The sequence below is a fragment of the Electrophorus electricus genome, chromosome 6, assembly GCF_041902795.1.
Source record: "Electrophorus electricus isolate QZ-2024a chromosome 6, ASM4190279v1, whole genome shotgun sequence".
Lineage (NCBI taxonomy): Eukaryota > Metazoa > Chordata > Actinopteri > Gymnotiformes > Gymnotidae > Electrophorus > Electrophorus electricus.
In genome coordinates this window covers 29,250,883-29,273,588 of record NC_137502.1, presented here as the reverse complement: position 1 = coordinate 29,273,588, position 22,706 = coordinate 29,250,883, and the positions used below count along the sequence as shown (strand labels likewise).

General features: G+C 43.1%; 1 protein-coding gene across 4 annotated transcripts in view; it reads left to right on the top strand.

The window, feature by feature from the left end:
* Positions 1-22,706, top strand: part of thrb (thyroid hormone receptor beta) — an 89,925-nt gene that overhangs the window by 46,736 nt on the left and 20,483 nt on the right. For 2 of the 4 annotated variants that reach the window (XM_081716288.1, XM_027024642.3), the window contains exons 4-6: positions 8,658-8,710; positions 8,877-8,941; positions 20,188-20,244. Coding sequence is in view for 2 of the 4 variants with exons in the window: in XM_027024642.3 (XP_026880443.2) it covers positions 8,935-8,941; positions 20,188-20,244 (64 nt within the window). In the remaining 2 variants the exon portion in view is untranslated. Of the gene's footprint in view, positions 1-8,657; positions 8,711-8,876; positions 8,942-20,187; positions 20,245-22,706 lie in introns of those variants that run through there. The other 2 variants (XM_027024649.3, XR_014124259.1) reach the window with 2 other exon arrangements.

The following is a 22,706-nucleotide window of genomic DNA, read 5'->3' as shown; positions in this document are numbered from 1 at the left end:
TGGATGAAAAAAATTCTTCTATTCTTTGCAACATTAAAACTTCAAAACACTTGTGTTGGAAATGACTTCCCTGTTAGAGGACAGAGAAACAACCATACACTGAGCATTAGACTCATAAAACAGACTCACAAAGCAGCTTGGACGCTCTCATACAAACTTCCCAAGATGATGAAATTAAAACATGGAAAATATTGTTAGAAAAACATCTTGAGCAATCAAATAAATGCACAGAATCACATAGAGTATAGGATTGGTGAGATTGGGCCAATTTGCATGTCCTGGACCTTCTCACCTCTAGAAAGTTTGGTCCTAGTCTTGGACCCACCACAGATAATCTCTGTGCTTTTATTTTGGGATGTTCAGCCTGCGGTGCATGCTGGTTCCAGTTTCAAAGGCATAGTGGTGTTAAAAGATGATCTTGAAGTGCTGAGAGTGCGTTCAGAGTGATGAACCTCTCTCCTACTGTGCAGTGGCAGCTTTGGGTTTCAAAGGGTTGTGCTTCAAATATTGCTGCCTGGTCAGGTGAACTAGGTGGCAATAACACTAGTGAAATTTTGATTCGAATGTATGAAAGTCACCATTTGAGGTTTCAGAATGGCAAAATGTTCCTAAATTCTTCAGCTTTCTAAAGCACTGGAAGGACTAAGTGCATGAATGCAAGAATCAGTGACAAAAAATTATATTAAACAGTTCTCAGTGATCTGCTCCTTTTGGACTTGCAGTGAGGTAGAACAGCTACATTCTTCAAACTCAACATCTGAAAAGTATTCTCTTGGACAACTGAGTTTAATTTTTTTTTCTTTTAAATAAACTCTACCTGGATTCACTAACATGCTGGGGAGTCTAATGATTTTCAAATTTTCTGATATGAATTTAATAGAAAGAAAAACCTGGCTGGATGGCCTTTCTTGTATCGTAAAGTGAATTAAAATGTTTCTATTGAAAATGTCTTTATAATGGATAGACATGTTGAACATAAGCATTTATATTATTTTGCTTTACCATTTATGCAAAGATATGCAAAATGGTTCTTTTCTGATGCTTGTTTTGCAAGCATGTTATTCGATTCAGGTTGGATTCTTAAGTGCTCTGTTTATCTGTTTCCATCAACCTGTCTCTCTCTCTCTCTCTCTCTCTCTCTCTCTCTCTCTCTCTCTTTGTTTTTCCTCTTTTCTTGTGTTTCTGCAGCAGTGGTCCCCTCTTTGTGAATAATCTCCTATCCCTTTACCTACAGAGTAGTTCAAGTCATTTTATTCCCCTGAAATGTGAGCAGAGTTGTCACTTACAGACTGGCAAGTTCCATTCGACCCTGACATGTCAATGAAGCATCCTCAATTATGCATCTTTTGTGCATAATTAAAGTTTCTAAGACTTCTGCCCTGCGCATATTGCCGGGGCTGGGATGAACCCATTGTACATGCAGCTGTCTGATGCTTCCTTCTGCCAGTACTGCTTGGACTGTTTGCCTTTCTGATTAAATTTAGATGAGCATAATTCACTCTTTGTCCCTCAGCCTTTTCCAAGAAAATCTGGCGTTAAACCATTTCAGTGTGCTGACATTGGAACAGTGTGGACCACAAAGGATCTGAACAGCTAGCGCCTGAGGGTGAACAAAACAAAAAAAACCTCCCACACGTACGCAGAGGGTGACAGTAGTAAAGGAGAAGGAGAATGTCGGATCGGAGCTGTTTGGATTTGATTAACTTTGTCTTGCTCCTCTCATGGTGCGTGGAATACAAATACAGACCATACATTTCCAATTTCAATTTTTAATCTAACCCACATTGCCATTACGGGTATTTTTTTTACAAAATTTCTTTATTATAAGCACAATTTTATCCAAGTACATATATTACATACATATTATCCAGTTACAAATGAGCAGTAGGACTGACAGCAGCTCTAAGGGGCAGTTCTTCCCTGCTAATGCTGTGATGCGAGGTGGTAAAGCAGGATGCGAGGACGAGTCGCGTTACACACAACGAACGTTTATTGTGACAACTACATGGTTAGCAGTCTAACCGGGTTTAAACATCGATAACACCTATACTCAGACACAAGACATACATACTAACGATACACAATAAGGAGCAGGTGTGAAACACAGGGAGGGCATGGCCATACGGACAAACACACACACACACACACACACACACACACACACACAGGGAGTCGTTTTAGGGGTGGGGCCGTACCGTGAAAAAATGCCAAGTCCAGTTATGTTCGTTCATTCATTCGTTCATTAATTTGTTCATTTATTCGTTTGTTCATTCATTCAATTATTCATTCATTTGGCCTCAGGTGAATTTTACTGAATGATGAGCTCAAGTAATTGTTAACAGGCCTGTGTGTGTGTGTGTGTGTCTACGCGTGTGTGTGCGTGCGTGTGTGTGTAAGCATTTCAGCATGAAAAATTGCGATCGTCTGCACTTTAATACAGTATTTGAGGTATATACTGTAGTTTATGTTACAAGAATGCATTTCACATTACTCCCTTAAAAATACTTTCACTATCTTTTTCACAGGCCATTAGAACTAGAAGGGGTAGATTGAACTCGGAGTTAAGGGATGATGAGTGCAGTGTGTTGTACATTCCAAGTCCTTAATTCTGAGGGAGTGAGAACACAGTGGATCACATCATGAAACGAATCATATGGAGGAGGATGTCTGCATGTCATTAGTGAGAGAATTCCCTCTGTAATATACTGGTATGCTGGAAAAAGCAGGCTGAGATCAAACGGGAGAGAGAGAGAGAGAGAGAGAGAGAGGCAGATAGAACAAAGCGAGAGAAATGGAGAGAGTGTGTGTTTACATGCCAGTCTCTGCAATGTCAGGACTGAAGTTTAAATCCATTAGACACTAAAGATGACTTGGCTTGGTTAACATGCGTGTGCTCCCTCTCGCCTGCACTGCTCACCCCCTTCATGCCTTTAAGGGACTGGAAGTCTGTTCAGAGGCTACGATCAGCGTAGCGCGAGCAGCATCGGACCCTCGTGTGCGCGCCACAGATTGTGATGTGTGTCTGAGCAGATGTTCAGAGAAGTAATGGTGAGCCAACAGGGTGGAACTTTGTTTTTTAAAATAAATAAATAAAATTTTAAAAAAACTCCAGGAGCAGAAAAACTTGATTATGATATACAATCCACCCTTCTTGTCATTTTAAAGTGTCTCTGTATACGCTATCCCCTAAATGAGGTCGTTCTCCATGACGATGGGGAGGAGTATACAAATTGCAGGAGGCCCTCTGCTCCTCTAGCTATCTCTTAAGTCTCAAGTTCATCTCCTGGGAATATTGGTGGAGTCAAGGGGGAGGCTAAGTGCCTGAATTGTTTCATGCGTACTGAAATAGGCGGTGCTTGTGGTCAGCCCTCTGCTGTTCTGGCAGTGCGCATGTCTGTCTGTCCATCTGTCCACTGTTATTGTCCTCCTGGAAGCCCTTTCCCTCCTGCAAGTTCTTCACCAGATTAAACTGGGATACAACCTAATAGCACCTGACTTGTGACTTTTGTCTGCTTTTCAAGGTCACAGGCAGTTTCAGTGCAAAATTTCACATGCCAGAATCTCTGTGTTAAAATACAGCCAAATGGCTTGAAACCTGCCTGTTATAGACGGTGCTCAGTTATCCTGCTCCAAGCGTTTGGAAAGTAGGTTAATTCAAAGTGACAGAATCGAAGGCCTGGCATTATTCCTTTGTCCAACTAGAAGTAAAGACTGGTGTCAGAAGTTTGCCATTATGGGTGTTTGCCTCGGGACTTTATCGGCCCGATCACGAACAGATGTAGATGGACATGCAGGGTTTAATCGTCTGTCCTTCACGAAGACACCCGATCAGTCTCTAATCTCTTCTCCACAGCTTCTGTGATACCCTTTCTGAAGATTTCAGTGCTAAGAGCATAATGCTTCTAAGCTGGAACTTCACGCTGTCCGCCATGCTCCACCTTGTCTGCACATGTAGCTGACATTCGCTGGCAGAGGGACACATTTCTCCTCATTCCCTTTTCTAAGTTCTTTTTGAGTGACATTTTGACTCACCACACTATAACTGGTGAATTAACCTAAGATCTTTATGCTATAATGAGGTGATTCCTGTTGTTAACCGTTCCATACAGATGCCTACTAGACACCTTCCACCATGAAGGCTGCACAGTTAACAGTACTGTTGCCACTGACAGGTCTTCCACAGCACCGTTTCTGAGCTGTCAGTTTTATTTATAGTGTGAATTATGACTTTGATATATAGTGCCATGGTATATCCTGTTTCACTACCAAGTACATTAGCTGTGGCTTGTCCTTAATTCCATCACAGACAAATTTGATTGCCACAATAACAAAAAAAACAACCTTTTTTTACACATATTATGTCGTTTTCATTGAGGTTTCTTATTGAAAGTGTAACAGTTCACTTTGCCTATCTTTCTTTGTCCTGCATTTGTTAGAAGTGCTTGCCTATACCATTACATGGTATACATATCGTTAGAAGAAAGCATTTTAAATAGCATGTGTTTTGTGTGTGTGTGTGTGTGTGCTGGGAACTGATGCAGGCTGTCGGGCTTCTATGCCTCTTGTAATGACTGTTAAGTGCTCTTAGGAGGAAGACTCAATACATCGCATCAACTGTCTTGTCCGGTCGGCAGAGAAAAGCTCCATTTTCTCTTTTTTTCTTTTCTCTTGGTCGTTCTGCAGTCCCTCGCCGTGCACACGCGGTTCCGTGCATGCGCCCACCGCGTGTCCCGCACAGTAGTGCTCACTTATGTCTGCCTTATTTGACCTATGCGTTCATGGGCAAGCTCTCCGTAATAGAGATCATCTTCTCAGCCATGTGCACCTCACGTAGACGAACGACTGAGACCGGTAAATGAATATGCATAACACAGTTTGTGTCTCGCTGCCGAAGGTCGGCGCCGGGATAAACTGTGCTGAGATGAACTCGAGGCGCTCTCTCAGAAGGACTGATACCGTACTTCATGCGGTGCAGTCTGTTTCGCTTCCTTCATGCTGTGACTACATGATTGGGGTGGGGGGACTAAAATCGCTGTGTCCTCCACAGCAGAGGTTTGTGGTCAGTATCTTTTACAGGGAAGCAAACATCGTGCCTTATGCGATTCCCTTATGCACACTTTGCTCATCCCTTGGGTGCGTATACGGAGCCGTCAGTCATAAGGGGGCGACAGAGAGCAAAAATGGCTAACAGGGCAGTGCGGCAGTTCAAAGCACGTCATAACTGACTTTTATTTAAACCATCTCTGCCTCCTCCTGGGGTTTTTTCTGTCACTTCTGTTCTGTGGTAAGCCGACACCTATCAGGTCCTCGTTTAGCACTAGTGATCAAAAAGGAGGGTGGGACAAAAGTTAAAGAGAGAGAAAGAGACAAATGAGGGAGAGAGAGAAAAGCAGGCGAGAGACAAAAATGAGTGAGAGAGAGAAAAGCAGGAGAGAGAGATAAAAATGAGTGAGAGAGAGAAAAGCAGGAGAGAGAGACAAAAATGAGTGAGAGAGAGAAAAGCAGGCGAGAGACAAAAATGAGTGAGAGAGAGAAAAGCAGGAGAGAGAGACAAAAATGAGGGAGAGAGAAAAGCAGGAGAGAGAGACAAAAATGAGTGAGAGAGAGAAAAGCAGGCGAGAGACACAGAGAGAGGTTCCCCATAAGGGCTTTTTCTCAAGATGTTCACCTGGTGCACTTGTCAGATAGATCGCTCACGCTTTTGGTCCTCTTTAGCAGCCTGTGTGTGTGTGTGTGTGTGTGCACGTGCAAATATGCATATGCCGCACATGTGTGGGTGAGAGGTGCAGAAGTCTTGCCTTGATTCAATATTAAGTTCTGGCAATACAATTCATTGAGGGTACAGCATTCACCAATCTGGGTGTGCTCGGTGGAGGCCGCATTCACTGTCACAGAAAAGATCATGTGTGGAAAATTTTGCTGATGTAAATGTGCTCAAAGAAGAAGATCTGTTACATTCTGATTGTTTGCTTTCACATGCATTGTGTGTGTGTGGGGGGGTGTGCACGTGTGTTTGTGTGTGTGTGTGGGGGGGTGTATGTGTGTGTGGGTGTGGGTGTGTTTGTTTGTGTGTGGGTGTGTTTGTGTGGGTGGGTGTGTGTGTGTGTGTGTGTGTGTGGTTGTGGGTGGGTGTGTGTGTGGGTGTGTTTGTGTGTGTGTGGGTGTGTGGGGGGGTGGGGGTGTGTGTGTGGGTGTGTTTGGGTGTGTGTGTGGGTGTGTTTGTGTGTGGGGGTGTGGGTGTGTTTGTGTGTGGGGGTGTGTGTTTGTGTGTGGGTGGGTTTGTGTGTGGGGGTGTGGGGGTGTGTGTGGGGGTGTGTGGGGGTGTGGGTGGGTGTGGGGGGGGTGTGGGTGGGTGGGTGGGTGGGTGTGTGTGTGTGTGTGTGGGGGTGTGTGTGGGTGGGTGGGTGGGTGTGTGTGTGGGGGTGTGTGGGTGTGGGTGGGTGTGTGTGTGTGTGTGTGTGTGGGTGTGGGTATGTGTGTGTGTGTGTGTGTGTGTGTGTGGGTGTGTGGGTGGGTGTGTGTGTGTGTGTGTGTGTGTGTGTGTGTGTGTGTGTGTGTGTGTCCTGGATGAACCCTGGAGCTAGCTGGCAGGGCTGTAATCATTGGCCAGTGGGCAGGCAGGACCTTTCCTTGCTGCCAAAAATGTGGTGTGTAAGAGCAGCGGGGCAGGCAGCGTCCAACAACAGCCGCCACCCCTCCTGCCCTCCGACCGAGAGACACTGCAGGGAACTGGGAAAGTCTCCCTTCTACCCCATCTCTCTCTCTCTCTCTCTCTCTCTCTCTCTCTATCTCTCTCTCTCTCTCCCTCTCTCTCTCTCTCTCTCTCTCTCTCCCTCTCTCTCTCCATCTCTCTCTCACTTTTACTCTACCCCTTCATCTCTCTCTCACTTTTACTCTACCCCTTCTCTCTCTCTCTCTCTCTCCATCTCTCTCTCACTTTTACTCTACGCCTTCTCTCTCTCTCTCTCTCTCTCCTGTCCCCCTTCTCTGTCCAGTGTTTATTTGTTTTCAACATCAGCTCTTTCTGCCTTCTTATTCTTGTCCTTTCTTAGCACTTCCTCCTTGCGTGCCCTGGCTTCCTTTCTCTCTGTCACCGCCGCTTTTTTTGGGCTGGCTCTGGCGTTCTTCTCCCCTCTGTGCGCACCTCCTTGTTCATGCTTCCCACGTCTCCACAGAGCTGCAGCAGACCGACAGCCGGCCAAGGCGCTGCATGCACTCATTTATTCTATCTGTGTTGCGTATCGAAACGCGGATTTGTCAAAAAGTGGACAAAGGTGCGCATTTCTGTGGCGCGGTGACCGTCACATATTTATCAAGCAAGTGAATTCATTCACTGTGGACGGCATCTTGAGTCTGTTTTTTGGGGTTTTTTTTCTTCCTCTTCTTTTCCCGCCGAGGGTCGAGTTCCACAACACATTCGAGGTAATCTGAAGTACAAGTTCAAACCGTCTCTCTACAGACGCATCATCTGACGCGTCGAAAGCCGACGTATTTAAAGGTCACAGCCGTGTACGGTAGTGCGGGTAAGCGAGCTTTAAGCAGCGCATAGTTTTACAGTTAATACAGTAAACGAGCAGTGCCAGAACTGTGAGCAGTTCCAGAGCTGCGTTCCCATGACTACATGCTCCATTGCTGGCCTGGCAGCGGGCACAGACTATAAGAAGTGCCTCGGTTTAACAGCGGCAGAAATAAGCACTTGCGGCCCACACCCAGCCTGAAGGCGGTGGCATGCCATCCTCCAGCCTGTCATCTGCAGGCAAAAGTGGGCTAGCGCTCCCCGCCGCCGTTTACTGACAAGAGGAAGACATTTGCAGTGGGGAAGTGGCTGTGTGGTTGAGTCCCTCTCTTTTCAGTTATAGGAGCTATAATAAACAACAGCCCAGTGAGTGTTAAATGCCACCACAAAGCCTGGAGTGAGCTACATACAGAATCTAAGAACATGACCAAAACGATGACTTCTATGGAGGTTTGCATTATGTGCCATTGGCGAGTAAATAACGTTGCAGGATGCTCAAGTTTAGTGGATTATTCCTTTCTTACAGAGCTTTGAGTGTGGGTTATGTATCACGGCACAAGCTGAAAACGACTACATGAACCAAAGGGGGGGGCACGTCGGTATAAACCTGATAAGAGAGAGCGCTTCCTTTCTCCTGAACACAAGCCCCATTCTGCTGCAGTCACAAGACCTTGGCTTTTGCGGCACTAATCCCTCTCCAGAACCACATTATACCCCCAAGTTCCTTCTTTGAAAAGAACTTTTCTTTAAGCGCCGTTTCTTGAAGCGTCCTTTTTTTTCAATCGCCGAGGCAAGGGGTTTGAAATAGCCGTCACGTTACTGCTCGATCCCGTAAAGGAGTGTGAGGGGAACCCGAGCAGTGGCCTTTACTGCGGCTGCTGTGTGTGACGCAAACCCACAGCACACTCTTGCCATTCTCTCTGCCTCAGGAGTGTAAATGTGAAAGGTCAGTCAAAGGTTAGCCTTCGACTCGCACTTTGCCACTTCCATCTTGTCTAACATTCTCCAGCGTTACCGCAGTGGGTGGCTCTTGCTGGCTTTATTTGTGTGGTTTCTTCTAGTTCATTCAGTAAGTGCCAGAGCCAGAGCGGTGCATCTGGACCAACATGGTTCTCACTCTTCCTGGATATCTGTTCCACAGGCTCCACTGGTGTGAACCTCGCTGGAGAGGACCCAGATATCCTTCACCGCAAGGTGGGCAGCATCAGACCCCAGACAGCATTTTAAAGTCTGTATCTGACACAAAGCTATTCACATATAATGCTGAATATTTTTAAGTGTTTTGTAGTGCTTTTGCTGCTGTAAATGTATTCAGTGTACTGAGGGTGAGCACCTCTTCCTTCTCCTGTTCGGCTGCCAGATATCGAGGAGTCCGTGAGCGACGTGAGAATGACGTTGAGACCCTGATCCGCGGCAGTATGTCAGGTGAGGCTTCCATCAGCTTTCTGTCTGTGCCAGAGGGTCTTGCCTTGGTGGTTGGGCACCCCCTACATCACACCCCACCTGTTCACATTTTGGTTCTGTTCCCTATGCAACTTAGCCAAGTAATCTCTGAGCATGTGACAATTTTAATACAGCGTCAACACACTCTAAAAAATATTTCAAAACGTTGTAGCAGAATTAAAAATTTTATCTGTATACTCCTCTCAGTCTAATCCTGGGGTCTCTTATATGCTGTATTTTTTCTGAGCAAAATCAGTCTGTAGTATATAATCAGAGCTCTTTAAAATTGATACATATAAACATAAAATATTGAAAATCAAATAGAATCATGTCAGAATCAAAAAATGCATTTAACGTTCAAATGTGGAACAAAAGCAGACATTTGTGGCAACTATAAGTATTCACCCCTATGGGATACATAGGTGGACAGCAATCTTAAATCATTCCACAGATTCTGAGTCAGACTAAGGCCATTCCAAGACATTTAAACGCTTCCCTTTAAACAAGTGTAGCTTTGACAGTAGGTTTAGGTTCACATGCCCTGTTGGAAAGTGAACCTCCATGCTAGTCATCCTAGCATTTCCAGTGATGGCCTAAAAAATATCAGTTTTAGTGTCAACCGTCCAGAGAACCTTCTTACAAGTGTTTGGGGAGTCTGTCTCATACTTTTTGGCAAACATTTTTTCTTATGCCGTTTTTCTGGGCAGTGTTCCATAAAGCTCCTATCTGTAGAGTGTATGGCGTGAAGTGGTCCTAAAGACAGATGCTCCCATCTCTGCTGCAGCTCCTTCAGTGTTATCTTTGGAGTCTTTATTATTGATTAATCCCTTGTTGACCACCCTGAGTTTTGGTGGGCAGCCTTCTTTTGTCAGGTTTTATAGTGGTGCCATATTCTTTCCATCTTGTTATAATGGATTTAATGGTGCTCCATAGGATGTTCCAAGTTTGTCATATTTTTTATTACCCAACCCTGATCTCTACTGCTTCAAAACTTTTTCTCTGGCCTGTTTGGAAAGCTCCTTAGTTTTGATGTTGCTTGCTTAGTGGCGTTGCAGACTCTGGGTCCTTTCAGAACAGGTCCATGTATAATAGCATGATAAATCACGTGACACTTTGATTGCAAACAGCTGCACCTTCATCAAAAAATGGTCACTACTTAAGTTAATTGATTGGACCAGCCCTTGTTTATCGGTTTCATAGCAAAGAGAATACATGCCGTCACAACTTTACAGTTTAACTATTCAGACTACTGGTTTAGGTCAATTTCGTGAAGTTCAAATAAAAATCCACTTGCGCAGGGCAGATTAGGTGTGTTTGAGAATGGAACAAAAACGTGGAGTGGCTCCGGGCCTGGAGGACTGAGACCCTCTGACTTCGTCAACTCAAATAGGATTGGATAACAAATAAACATATAATGATTCATTATCAACATTTGGAAAATACTAACAGTGAGTAATGTTTCAGATGTGCACATCAGAGAGCAAAACTAGTACCGCCCTGTTGCACGAGCCCAAGCTGTGTATGTCATATACATGCCAGAGTCTATTAGCGATACAAGAATGACTGCTGGGTTGACTTACCCTACTCTGATGATGTCACTTCCTTCAGCTGCTTTTCCTGTTTTGACCTTCTTTTGTAGAATTTCTCCTTGGCTGTAACTGCCTGCTTATATTTGGCTTTTAGTAACTAAAAAATCGATCAAGTGTTAAACACACCCCGTATAGCCTTGCTACACGTGCACCCACACACAGCCCGAGTGTGTGTGGATCATTAGACGTAAGTGTATGTCATTAGCAGGTTCGAGGGCTCTTTCTTACAGACATTCATAAACACGCAGTGGGACAGTAAGATGACACAGCTGTCAAATGAACTGAAGAAACACTTGTGTCAACATTCCTTTCACCTTTGCTGTCTTCTTTCCTTGTCCTTTGGTACACACGTTGCTTCTCCCCATCCCGCTCCTTCTCTCTCTCTCCCTCTCCCCCCCTCTCTCTCTCCCCCTCTCCTTCTCTCTTTCTCTCTCCCCCTCCTTCTCTCTCTCCCCTTCTCCCCCCCTCTCTCTCTCTCCCTCTCCCCCCTCTCTCTCTCCCCCTCTCCTTCTCTCTTTCTCTCTCTCCCCCTCCTTCTCTCTCTCCCCTTCTCCCCCCCTCTCTCTCTCCCTCTCCCCCCTCTCTCTCTCCCCCTCTCCTTCTCTCTTTCTCTCTCTCCCCCTCCTTCTCTCTCTCCCCTTTCCCCCCCCTCTCTCTCTCCCTCTCCCCCCCTCTCTCTCTCCCCCTCTCCTTCTCTCTTTCTCTCTCCCCCTCCTTCTCTCTCTCCCCTTCTCCCCCCTCTCTCTCTCTCCCTCTCCCCCCTCTCTCTCTCCCCCTCTCCTTCTCTCTTTCTCTCTCTCCCCCTCCTTCTCTCTCTCCCCTTCTCCCCCCCCTCTCTCTCTCTCCCTCTCCCCCCCTCTCTCTCCCCCCCTCTCCTTCTCTCTTTCTCTCTCCCCCTCCTTCTCTCTCTCCCCTTCTCCCCCCCTCTCTCTCTCTCCCTCTCCCCCCCTCTCTCTCCCCCCCTCTCTCTCCTTCTCTCTCTCTCCCTTTCTTCCTTTGCTCTCCGCGTGAGGCAGCTCGCTCGCACGTGCTTTGCCCTCTCCCTCCTCTTCTCCACCTCTCTCTCTCTCTCTCTCCCTCTGCTCTTATTCTGCGCTTCCCTTCTTCTTCTTCTGTGTGGGGTGGATCACTCGCCTCCCCTGCATTGTCCATCATGGTGTATGATTTAGAAGAGACAGTGACAAAACAGTCATGAATTTGTCTCTCCGCAACCCCTTGGAAGGCTGTGCAGTAACTATGCTCTGCGTTATTCGCCCAACCCTTCACTGCGTTAGATACTGTTGCATCACAAAGTAAACACTAAGAGATGCGTTTGGTGTCAGAGGGTTTTACGAGGCTGCTAATTTATTCTGTATAGTTCAGTTTTCTGTCTCATTAACTTACTAAGAGGCCCTGTAGTTGGTCACTCAATCCCGTTGTTCCCCTGGCCATCAGCAGTCAGTGCAGACACCCCGGGGGCGAATATAATGGACTCATGTGGTTTTCATAAACTGCTTTAAAGCGCTTAGAGTCTTTAATCGCAGATAGCTTGAAAATCAGTGTTTCCTCTAACAGAGCGACCGAGGGAAAGATAGAGTGAAACAGTAATATTTAGAGCAAAAAAAACCAGAGAGGAATAATGATGCACAAATATTTCTAAACAGTCGGATCCGTGTACTCGTAATGACAGAAAGGTGAAGTCACCCTTTTCCATTAAAGGTAGCTGGAGGTGCATTGTTGGAAATGGAAAGGACTGTTGGTGAAGCAGCACTTTCAGCCTCACGCGATCAAGCAGTGGCTTGTCAGATTATTACTGAGCACAGCTACAGGAGCAGTTCATAGCTTCTTTCCAATGGGTAGCCTTGCACATGTCTGGAAGTCATTATGCCTTTATGAAAAAACCCACTGACCTTTTATGAGGTTTAGAGTACTGCTGGTCGTCTGCCTCTAGGGGGAGCTAGGTGCACACGGTGGCTCAGCTTTCTTAACCATTTCAGTGAAGTCAGGAAACAAAGTGTGAATGGATTAGGGCAGATAATATGCTTGTGACTGTGGGAGTGAACAAGTTGCTCAAACCACTTGGCACATTAATTAGTATACAAGTAAAATACACAGACGATTGGAGTGAGCCATTCAAAAGAGGACTTTCACTAACTGTGATTAATGCTCACAGTAACACCCAGGTGGTGGACTGAATGTCCCCTAGCTGTCTGTACAGCAGAGTCCCTTCCTGTTTTTAATTGTACATTGAAGACCCAGCTCTTCAAGCAATTGAACTATACCTAGGCCCTTCAAGACACTTGGTTAATCACTGACCCTGCACTAGTGTGTGTGTGTGTGTGTGTGTGTGTGTGTGTGTATGTGTGTCTGTCTGTCTGTCTGTCTGTCTGTCTGTCTGTGTGTGGGAGTAAATTCATAATTAAAAAATATTCATTGAATATAAAAAAAAAATAAAAAATTGCTATTGCTTGTGTTTATTTCCCTTGCCTGTATTTTCTCTGACGGGGTTGAAGCTGAAAGGTATTCTAACACTCTGACCTAATGCACTAGCATAAAGATTACTTCCATGGAGATAACAAAGTACTTTTGTAAGTCTGAACAAGAGCGTACATCTAAAATGATGATTACAATTAATACTTTGAGGTCTGTGTAGATACTAGCTGTTTTTAACCCATTTTCATTCAGAAAAGGCCTGAGAAGCCTTTTGTGTATAGATCTCATTAATCTCGCTAAACAAGGGGCACAATATTCAAATGATGATGATAATGATGACGTCTGTTACAGAGGAAGACCTGTGGCGCATGACATCATATTGCTGGTATCTGAAGGAATTTACACACTAATCAAGGAATTACTCAAGGAATTTACACACTAATCAAGGAATTTAAACCCTCACAAAATGAAGCAGAGGATCCCGGTTCACATACTCGAACTAAACAACTAAACCCGATCAAAACGTCAGAGGCCAATTGTAGCAAGCATGGAGAGAAACCCACACAGTGGCCTTGTTTAGTTACACTGCCCACCTGGCCACACAAGGGTCAACAGACAGGTCAGCGGACTGCTGGCATCCTGAAGTCTTGCCGCTCGGTAGGGCCACTCGTAGCACAGCAGCCGAACATGCGCTAAGACACACCCCCTCGCCTTGCGCAGAGCACCCTCTCAGCTCCCCTCCAGGTGCTCCTGTGACATTTGCCAGGTTAATGAGATAGATTTAGCCTGTCTGCGAACCAGATGGCCCCACTGTGGTCTTAACAGCTCTGCCTGTATGAAATGCCTCTGCTTAGCTTTGTCCGTTTTAAATAAAAACGTAGGTTCATTTAATTTGGATTAGCACCCGGGTTTGGGGTTTTGGTTATTTTGTTTGTTTGGGTTGTTGGTTTTTGTTTTGTTTTTTTTCCCTCCCAATTGGAAAAAACTTCTGTATCCCCACAGATGACATCATATGCTATAATCGGTTTGGAAATTAGTAAACCATGGTTATAATACATAGTGTTGTTTTCCTTGCTCCTAAAATTATAGCTAGAAGGGTTCTGCCAAGAATCCTTCGTGAAGGCAAAGTACAAAACCATTTCAAATAGCATTTGGCCAACCTAATGCAGTTATTTTGGAAACTTATTCTGTGTTGAAGGAAAACAGAGTACATTGAAGTGAACTAACAATGGGAGCCTCTTGCTTGGAAATACAGAAGTAGCCGTATTGATTAGTGTGAAATGATTAGTGCATTGATTGATTAGTGCGTTAATTGATTAGTGCATTGTTAGTTCTGGTGAATTAAAAATAGATGAGGAAAATGTTCTCAAGCAGTGTGCATCGGAACCTTCTGGACAAGCATACAGCTTCTCTCATTCGTCCATGGAAAAGGAACTTTTGAACTTGTCGCCAGCAGAAAATGAAAATATCTTCCTGCTGCAGACACTAAGATTCGGTGGTGCTGACAGCAAACTTCAGAACCAATGCGAAACCTCATTTTCATTTCACATTGCTCTGTCCTTTTAAAGCAGCACTGCTAAATTAACTGGACAAGAAGAGTCCATACATATCTTTGAAGTTCCTGCAGTCCTGGAGTCCTTTAGATGGGCTTGTTTGACAAGGAGGCTGTTTATGATGCCATATTCACAATTGGGCATATTAATAATAAGTGCTCGTGTTGTTAATAAGAAAGGCATGCATGCAGAAGACAAAAAGCACACCATGTGTGCTATGATATGACCATTGTTGTTATAACTATTGTTAATTATAAATACAGAGTCTGGATAGAGCGAAATGGCTCAGGAGACACTGAATCCACTGACGTAACGTGCATAGCTGCCGGTCAGTGGAGAACCTTGAAGGTGAAATTTTTTTTTTTGCCCTGAATTTGTCACGCACCCGTTCTTGTGCAGTCTTTCTGATTTCAATTCATGTAGTTTTACACACATTTGGTCAGGAGTGTAACCTGCATGCAGCCTTGTTTTCATTGGTGCCAATATAAGATATATAAGATATATAATTGCTTATTAACAGCCAAAGAGAACTGCAGCAAAATTGGAGACGAACATCCTCACACAGTGTCAGGTGCCTCTGAGAGCAGAGGCTCATTGTTCCTGTGTTACTCAATACCTCAACTTTATCTGAAAACATTTCAACCATGCACTTATAATTGGAAATTCATTCATAATTTGATGCATGAATCAGCTTGCATCAAAAGTCACAAGCGGTTCAGGTTAGCGCTAGCAGCAGGTTCAGCTCCTCTCGGTTTTTCCTACAGCTTGCTCTTGCTTGGTATAATTGCTACAAATTCCTGGGTTGTGCGAATATAGTCTAAGCTGCGTGGATCTCGTGTGGTAGTCCTCCCCTGGCCTGCAGCTAATACTCCCATAGCAGAGCTAAGACAACCAGCACTGGGGCCAGCTACTGGTCCTCAAGGCCAGCCATTCGCAGGGTTCATGGTATAGGGTTTTTCACAGCATTGAGGTCTCCCCTTCACAACTGTAGGCCTGTTGGGCACAATGGGGCAGCATTTGAGAACATGTGTCAGATAGCACTTAGCCAGCGTCCACTGATGTAGCTAAGCCAGCTGTGCTTATTCCACTTTCAACATGCAGCCTTTTGTCATGTTATGCCTAAATGTCTAGATAAGTTTTTGTGCATAGTGGAGGGTTTCTCATAGTAATATGTGCACGTTTACTTTAACAGTCAGTCTCATAGTACTTCCTTTCGAGCGTTCATGTCAAATTATTTTCAGGGGAAATACCTGTTGTTTGAATTGAGATTTCAGTTTATTAATTATGTGGCTTTCATTATTGTAATCTTGAAGCAACTCGGTGTAGAAACCTCAAAATTGTTTTATAGGCGGCGATAATTGAGTCTCACCGCCAACGCCAGATGCCTGAGATGATGAAATCTTCCTGCTGTCTGCGAAAGTCAACTCACACTCTTAAGTATATGCACGATATTGGCCCTAGCAACATTGAAACAGATATATGCAAAATAACAGATTTAAATCCAATTCTGTTTTAAAATACATGACACAGACCATACTATGTATGAACCATTGCCCTTAGATTTAATGTCTGAGACATTTGTTTATAAACACAAATTGTGTGTCAACATATGACAGCAATTTGAAGACATTGACAGTAATCTGAAGTAATCTGAAGGCAGCCATTGACACTAGCTAAAGTGTGTGCACGCTGTGTTGTGAGGGCCACAGAGGAAGACTTTGGTGTGCCGTCTACTGAAACCCGTGAAACACCCTGATGATCACGTCCATCCTCTGCCCACTTTTACTGGACGTGACAAATCCCACTCACCTACCATAAATATTGCTGTGGTACTTGTTTTGTTGAAGGAAGCCCCTTGGCACCCTGGCGCCATTTGAAAATCGGAGTTAAAATGTTGAGTGTTGCACAGCATGGAGGTAGTGTGAGGGAGCACAGAGAAGCATGATTAATAACCACACAGCACTGCCAGTCTTGGAAATGCAATTGCTTCTCTGTTTTCATAGATTTGTAGGTGAAGATTAAAAAATTATTTTGTATATAGTGTATGACAGACTCAATTAAGATAATTAAATAATCTGAATGGGTTATCGATATTTTGTAGGTTAAGCAGGGTTTCCATTATGTAATACTTCAGACTGACCTATTCTTTGCCACTAGAAATCTAGTTAAATATTTTTTAAATCATTTGGCCTGCAGTAAGGTAAATAATCTGAGCAAAGATTTACTAAAATATTATTTTCCTGTTTCTTATTGCTCAATTTCATAAAATTAAATAATTGTTGTCCTGGCATTTAGTGTATTAAATTAACATTCCAGTGAATTATAGTGTTCTTTGCTTTGTCTAATATGTTACAACTACTGTGTTGTGGTTTTCAGGACTATCATTGTGATATATTAACATATGTAATAATAATAATACATTGTATTTATATAACACTTTTCAAGGACCCAAAGATGCTTATATGGTGGAGCAGGACGCACAGACTCCCTCCACTTTGTGCAACATTTAATGACATTAAACACGAATGACATTGGGGGCACTCACACATAGTGACGACATTGAACATGAACACAAACAGTTAAACATCAACGTGACAGAAGCAAACGACATTGACATTAATATTAACAAAGACCAACGCAGAGGCACACACTGATGGAGGTTTAAACAGACAGACACTCGACAGTAAACCCAGTGCAGGTGCGTGCCATCACGGAGGGCGTGGCCACAAACAAGGTTGAACCCCCCTGCACGCGGAAGGCCGTACCACGTGACTCGTGGGGGGGAGCGTCCCGTGACAGCTTAGAACATAAAGTCTGTTTCTTAATGAAACATTTATCAGGCCGGGCATTTAATGTACAAAGCTAGTACCTGTTCTACTTTATGAGGCGCCAAATCTGTTATAGTGTCACATGTGTAACTTTTACAAATGAGGAACTAATCCATTTTAAGATGTGGTTCATCAGCAGTGTGGCACTCTGCCTTTCTTCCAGTCTGGACCACTTCACCTCCTACTCTCTTAGGCAGAGTGGAAACCAGTCCTGTCAAAGAACATTACTTCAGTATTTTTACATAATTATGGCTGGGAATAGGTGTACTTCTTGGGAAACCCTTTTGGCAGAAAAAAAAGATATTTTGGCAACAGTGATAAATGGAAAAGCTGCAATTTGGGTCTATTATCTGATAAGAATTCCCAGAATCTGCTTTCTAAGCCAGCTGGTGCTTACTCACAGAAAATCTGGTTCAACACTTATGTTATGTCGTACTGTTTTATATTTGTAGGTGTAAATGAAATGGCCTGATTTTATTTAGCTTTGATATTATTTATGTTTCTTAGTTAGTTTAATGTAACTTTGTATTGTTTAAGGGATAGAAATATTTTAAATTGTAGTAAAGTACACAGAATTTCCAGAGAAACGGGACGTTTTGGACAGAGGTCGTTCATTTCCTTGCACAGCCATCCGAAACGTCCAGTTCCTCGCTGAGAATCTTGGATATGGAATCTGCTTTCCTGACAGCCAGCTGGTGCTGACTCGCATTCTGCACCCAGCTGTACAACATGTACATTTTATTATTAGAGCAAACCAACAATCACATGTTGCTGCTGTCGTGTCTGTACGTACTCTGGAACATCTTCACTCAGGAATCTACTCAGGAATGTCATATTTTTCGACCCTAGTGCGCCTTTGGTGTGAAAACATTGCATGATTCAGTTATGATTCAGCAAAGAAAAGAAAATGAAAGGAAGCAGAACAGAAGAAGAATAAATTCAGAGAAAACGCTTCTCCCTGTGTGGTTTTGGCGGACTGCCTCTGGTGAGCATATTGCACATTTAACCTCTGACCTGTTCTAGACCTCGTTCATGGTCTAGCAACAAGTGCCAGAGTGAACTGCTTGTATGCATGTCCTCGTACAAGCGAGCAAGATGAGGGAAGCCTTTTATGCTGTTGGGCCACAGGAAGTTAGGCCGTGAATAAATATTTGTGTTTAGAGAACAGATAGAAATGATGTCAGACTATTTTGGACCTATTTTGTATATACTTATAATGATTACATACTTATAATTAATGATAATGATTCAGCAATGGTTAAACCTAAAGGTAATATTTATTGTAATACTATTAGATAAACAAATCTCAGTCTCTTATGGAATGGATCTATCTATCTATCTATCTATCTATCTATCTATCTATCTATCTATCTATCTATCTATCTATCTATCTATCTATCTATCTATCTATCTATCTATAGTTAAGAATAGCAGTACTTTTAATTATTAAAGCTGACTTCTAAAAAACATAATGCCCTTCAGTAAATATGTTATATAGTGATAGAGAGAGAGATTCCAGACCATTCAGATTGCACACAACAACGTGATGTACCCTTCCCCTGGGACATATGACTACGGTAGCTCAGATGAGTATGTTAACCCAGATGCTTAGGGGTGGAGAAACACATGTGCCATACTAAGGCCATGCAGGACTGGCTTTTACCAGCATGTAGCTGCACCGTGAACCCTAATTAGCTGGATTTGTTTAAAAACTGATTTATGGGGAAATGATTACCTCGTGTTATCTTGAGTTGAAGCACTTGGCCAACAGCTACCAAGGTTGACCCTAATAAAAAATTTGCCGTTATCAAAACAAACAAGTGGGTTTATTTTCATCAAACAACTGATTAATATGCTGTTTCATAGTATTTAAATCCATTTTCTGTTCCCAGGAGCACCTAATCAAACTAAATGTACCATTTTAATTGAACTAACTAACATTCTCTATTTAATTTAGGATTAAAGTGGCCAAATTTTCTCAGCACCCCTCCTTTTTTAAATTCATCAGATTTGGGAGCTAATATTTAGATTTAGGAGGTAATATTTTAAGTCCTTTTTAATGATATTTCAGGCTCAAGCAGGGATGATGTAATGATCTCTCTGACACAACAGATTTTTTCCCTATGCCTGTTTACAACCCCAATGTATTTTGCATCTGCCACCACCGATTAACAATGCCAATTACGTGAACCGTCCAAACGAGATACTTCCAAGATTAATGTCCAATGGCTGTGACCCTCATGCATGAACATGTTTGTGTTTCTCATTTTCTCCTACTTTTTTTCTGAGGTGGATGCATCCGAGCGTGACAGTTCGTTTTAAGTCAGTGCTCACAGCATAAGAAAGCCATCTGCGATGTGAACAGGAGAAAGCCTGCCTGTTTGTACAAGAGCACTCGTTGATGAGGACAGTGAATTCATCATGCCCCAAAAGTTATACAGAAAGCAAGGCATCCCACTCATCTGTGTCATTAAGAAAAGCACCATTCAAAAAGAAAAACAACTTGGGGAGTTCAGGGATTGAAGTCCTACATCTAAGATCAGGGAATAAAACTTATTATTTTAACAGCCTTGGCAGTCGAGACCCATTAAAGCTAAGAAATGGGGGAAAAAATTACTTGAGAAATTTAAATAAAAATATAAATTCTCACCAAAGCAAGGCAGGTCATGGAAGAGTCTTTGTTGCATAGTCATGAGAATATGCCTGATAAGTGATGTTTCACTGTCATGCGCTGTAACAAAGGATATTTCTGTGCACAGCGGCTATTGTTACCATTATAAATAGTGACATAAGCGAAATGATGCACTACGTGAAGGCTGATTTGTCACTGTATATAATATCAACAGGCAGTGTGTGCAAGAGCAGCATCATGGCGTACCTCACTTTTTCCGAAGCCACAACAGGTAAGGACCTAGCAACAGAGCAGAGAAAAATGGCTATTGTTGCAATATATTTTTTCATATTATGTCATGTCAAGTTAATTAAAAATATTGCCATGAGACCAGAAGCCTGAACTTGTTATATTACCATTCCAAAAGCAGAATAAGAAAGTCAAATACCACTGTCAAACAAGATAATCTTGACATCACTAAGTTTAAACATTTACATAGTTAAGTTGAAATATTGACATGCATGACTGACAGAGTGTGACAGAGTGCTCAGGATGGTGATGATAGGTTGTATATGACTTGAATAACAAGCAGGGACCACTTGTAAATCTGTGTGTATGCATAATAAAAAGCGCCTTAATGTTCTCTTAAAATCGCTCTTACTGGAAACAGAAGCTGTTCATTTAAGTGTTCCTTGCACAGTGCCCACTGATCCTTAACCTAGACTGGGCTATTATTTGAATATAAAACCGTGACTGAGGCTAGTTAAACAGGACTCATCAATGCATTCAGGGGCTTTTCGTTTATGTCCTTTCAAACATTTATGTATTGATCCTTAACCTAATTATACAAATATATAGAACTTAGTTAAGACTTATCTTGATATCCTTTCAAATGTTTAAGTTTATATTCTCTCGGGATCTATATGAGTACGTGGCTTTTCCCATGTTGTGACAGAAAAGTACAGGATTAATGCAAAAAGTGCAGGAAAAACAAGATTACTGGCAAATTAATAATTGTATAGATCAGGAGCTCTCGCCACTACTGCCTAGATCAATAGGGAAAGCTTGTTAATAGCTGAGTTGCAGCTCCTGTGCATTAACAGGTCATTAACACTCTATAGTCTTCACTGGTAACTCCCTATGTCTGGAGCAGCACTGCCCACTCCCATTGATGGCGTGTGGAGCCTAATCTGGCCGTAATTATGATGGAGTGGCGTGTCGAAGTCCTCCTGGGACAGGCCCCACGTTGTGTTCACCTTCCCTCAGCTTACCTGGAGGCCTTCAAGTGGCCGGCAGCCCCAAGAGGCGTGCACTTTTCAGGTAACGCCATGCGGCTGGGGACATCTGGCTCAGGCAGCCGAGTCAGCCCGGGCCTTGCCCCAGGGGCCGTGAGGCAAATTGTACGTGGCCAGCTTTAAACCCTTTGAGACCTTAAGTGATCGGTCGGGGAAGTAAATAAATGGGAGCGAATGCCTGCTCCTCGGGCCACAAACACCACGGGATGCCGAGCTGAGCACACTGCTCTCACGGATAGTGCGGGCATGCACTGCAGTGCTGCAGACCGGTAAAGCTGAACCGCAGACACGTGTACTGGGCTTTTGCAGGATAAGGATTACTCCTATTAGAAGGGTCAACCTTAACCTTTACTTAACCTTATATCGATTTTTGTGATCGATATAAGAAGGATTTTGAACATACTCTGCTGGTCAGAAGGACACATGGATCATGGTGGAAGCTCTTGACACTGTAGCACAAGGGTTGCACTGTGCGGGACGTGCTACTTGAGTATCACTGTGAAGTGGCAATAAGGTAAGCTGAATGTTTCAGTTGGCATTTCAATAAAACCAAAATTCAAAGAAGTTAAGATCCTGTAGGGGTTCAGTAAGAGCTTGATGACATTGGCTGTCAGGACAGATGTGTATTAAGGTTTTGCCATTTTATTTTCATAGTTTCACCAAGGGTTTCAGCTTCAGTTCTTATTTGCTGGGAGCTGGGATCCTATAAGGTGCATAATTGTATGTGTGTTTGTTGATAATGTTATGTTGGCTTATTTGTTTGAATGCTGATCAGCAGATTTACCCATTTTCACAGACTTTTACTTTAAAAATAAGAAATTCCCTTGAATCCATAAGAGTAAGAGACTGAGGAAGAAGAAATAACAGTCACTTGTTTGCATTACAGCCATGTCTGAAGTTGTTTGTGAGCACTCGAAATCCCCCTACCGATTAAACCTACATATAAGGACATCACCTCGTCAAAAAGTTAAACTGGTATCAGCTTTGGGTCCAGGGCAGATTTGCCTCAGAGGCCCCCACTGTAAACAGCTGCTGCGTGCTGATCTCATTATTGTCTTATGCGTGGCTGTCCGAAAAACAACGCCACATTTGTTGTTATGTTTTCAACTCAGTTTTTGTAATTTTCTTATTGCCTTTTTTCTACATTGTTGTCATATAATAGTTAATTGTAACACAATGAGGCAAAGCTTGGTGTTTTAGTGTGGGGGGTTTTATTTTTTAATTTAGAATTAATTACAATTATAGAAATTTGGTGCTAACTTCAGATACATTAGTGAGCAAGTAAGCAAATGTATTTAGGTTGGAAATATATTTATGGTTTAAGCAGATAATCACTGATGATTACTTACAGTACCACTGTAAATGAAAAGTTATTGCCAAACTCCCAGCTATATACCTTTTTTGCCACTTCACACTTTTTTTTCAGTCATTCCAATTGATATAACCAATAGTTCATCCG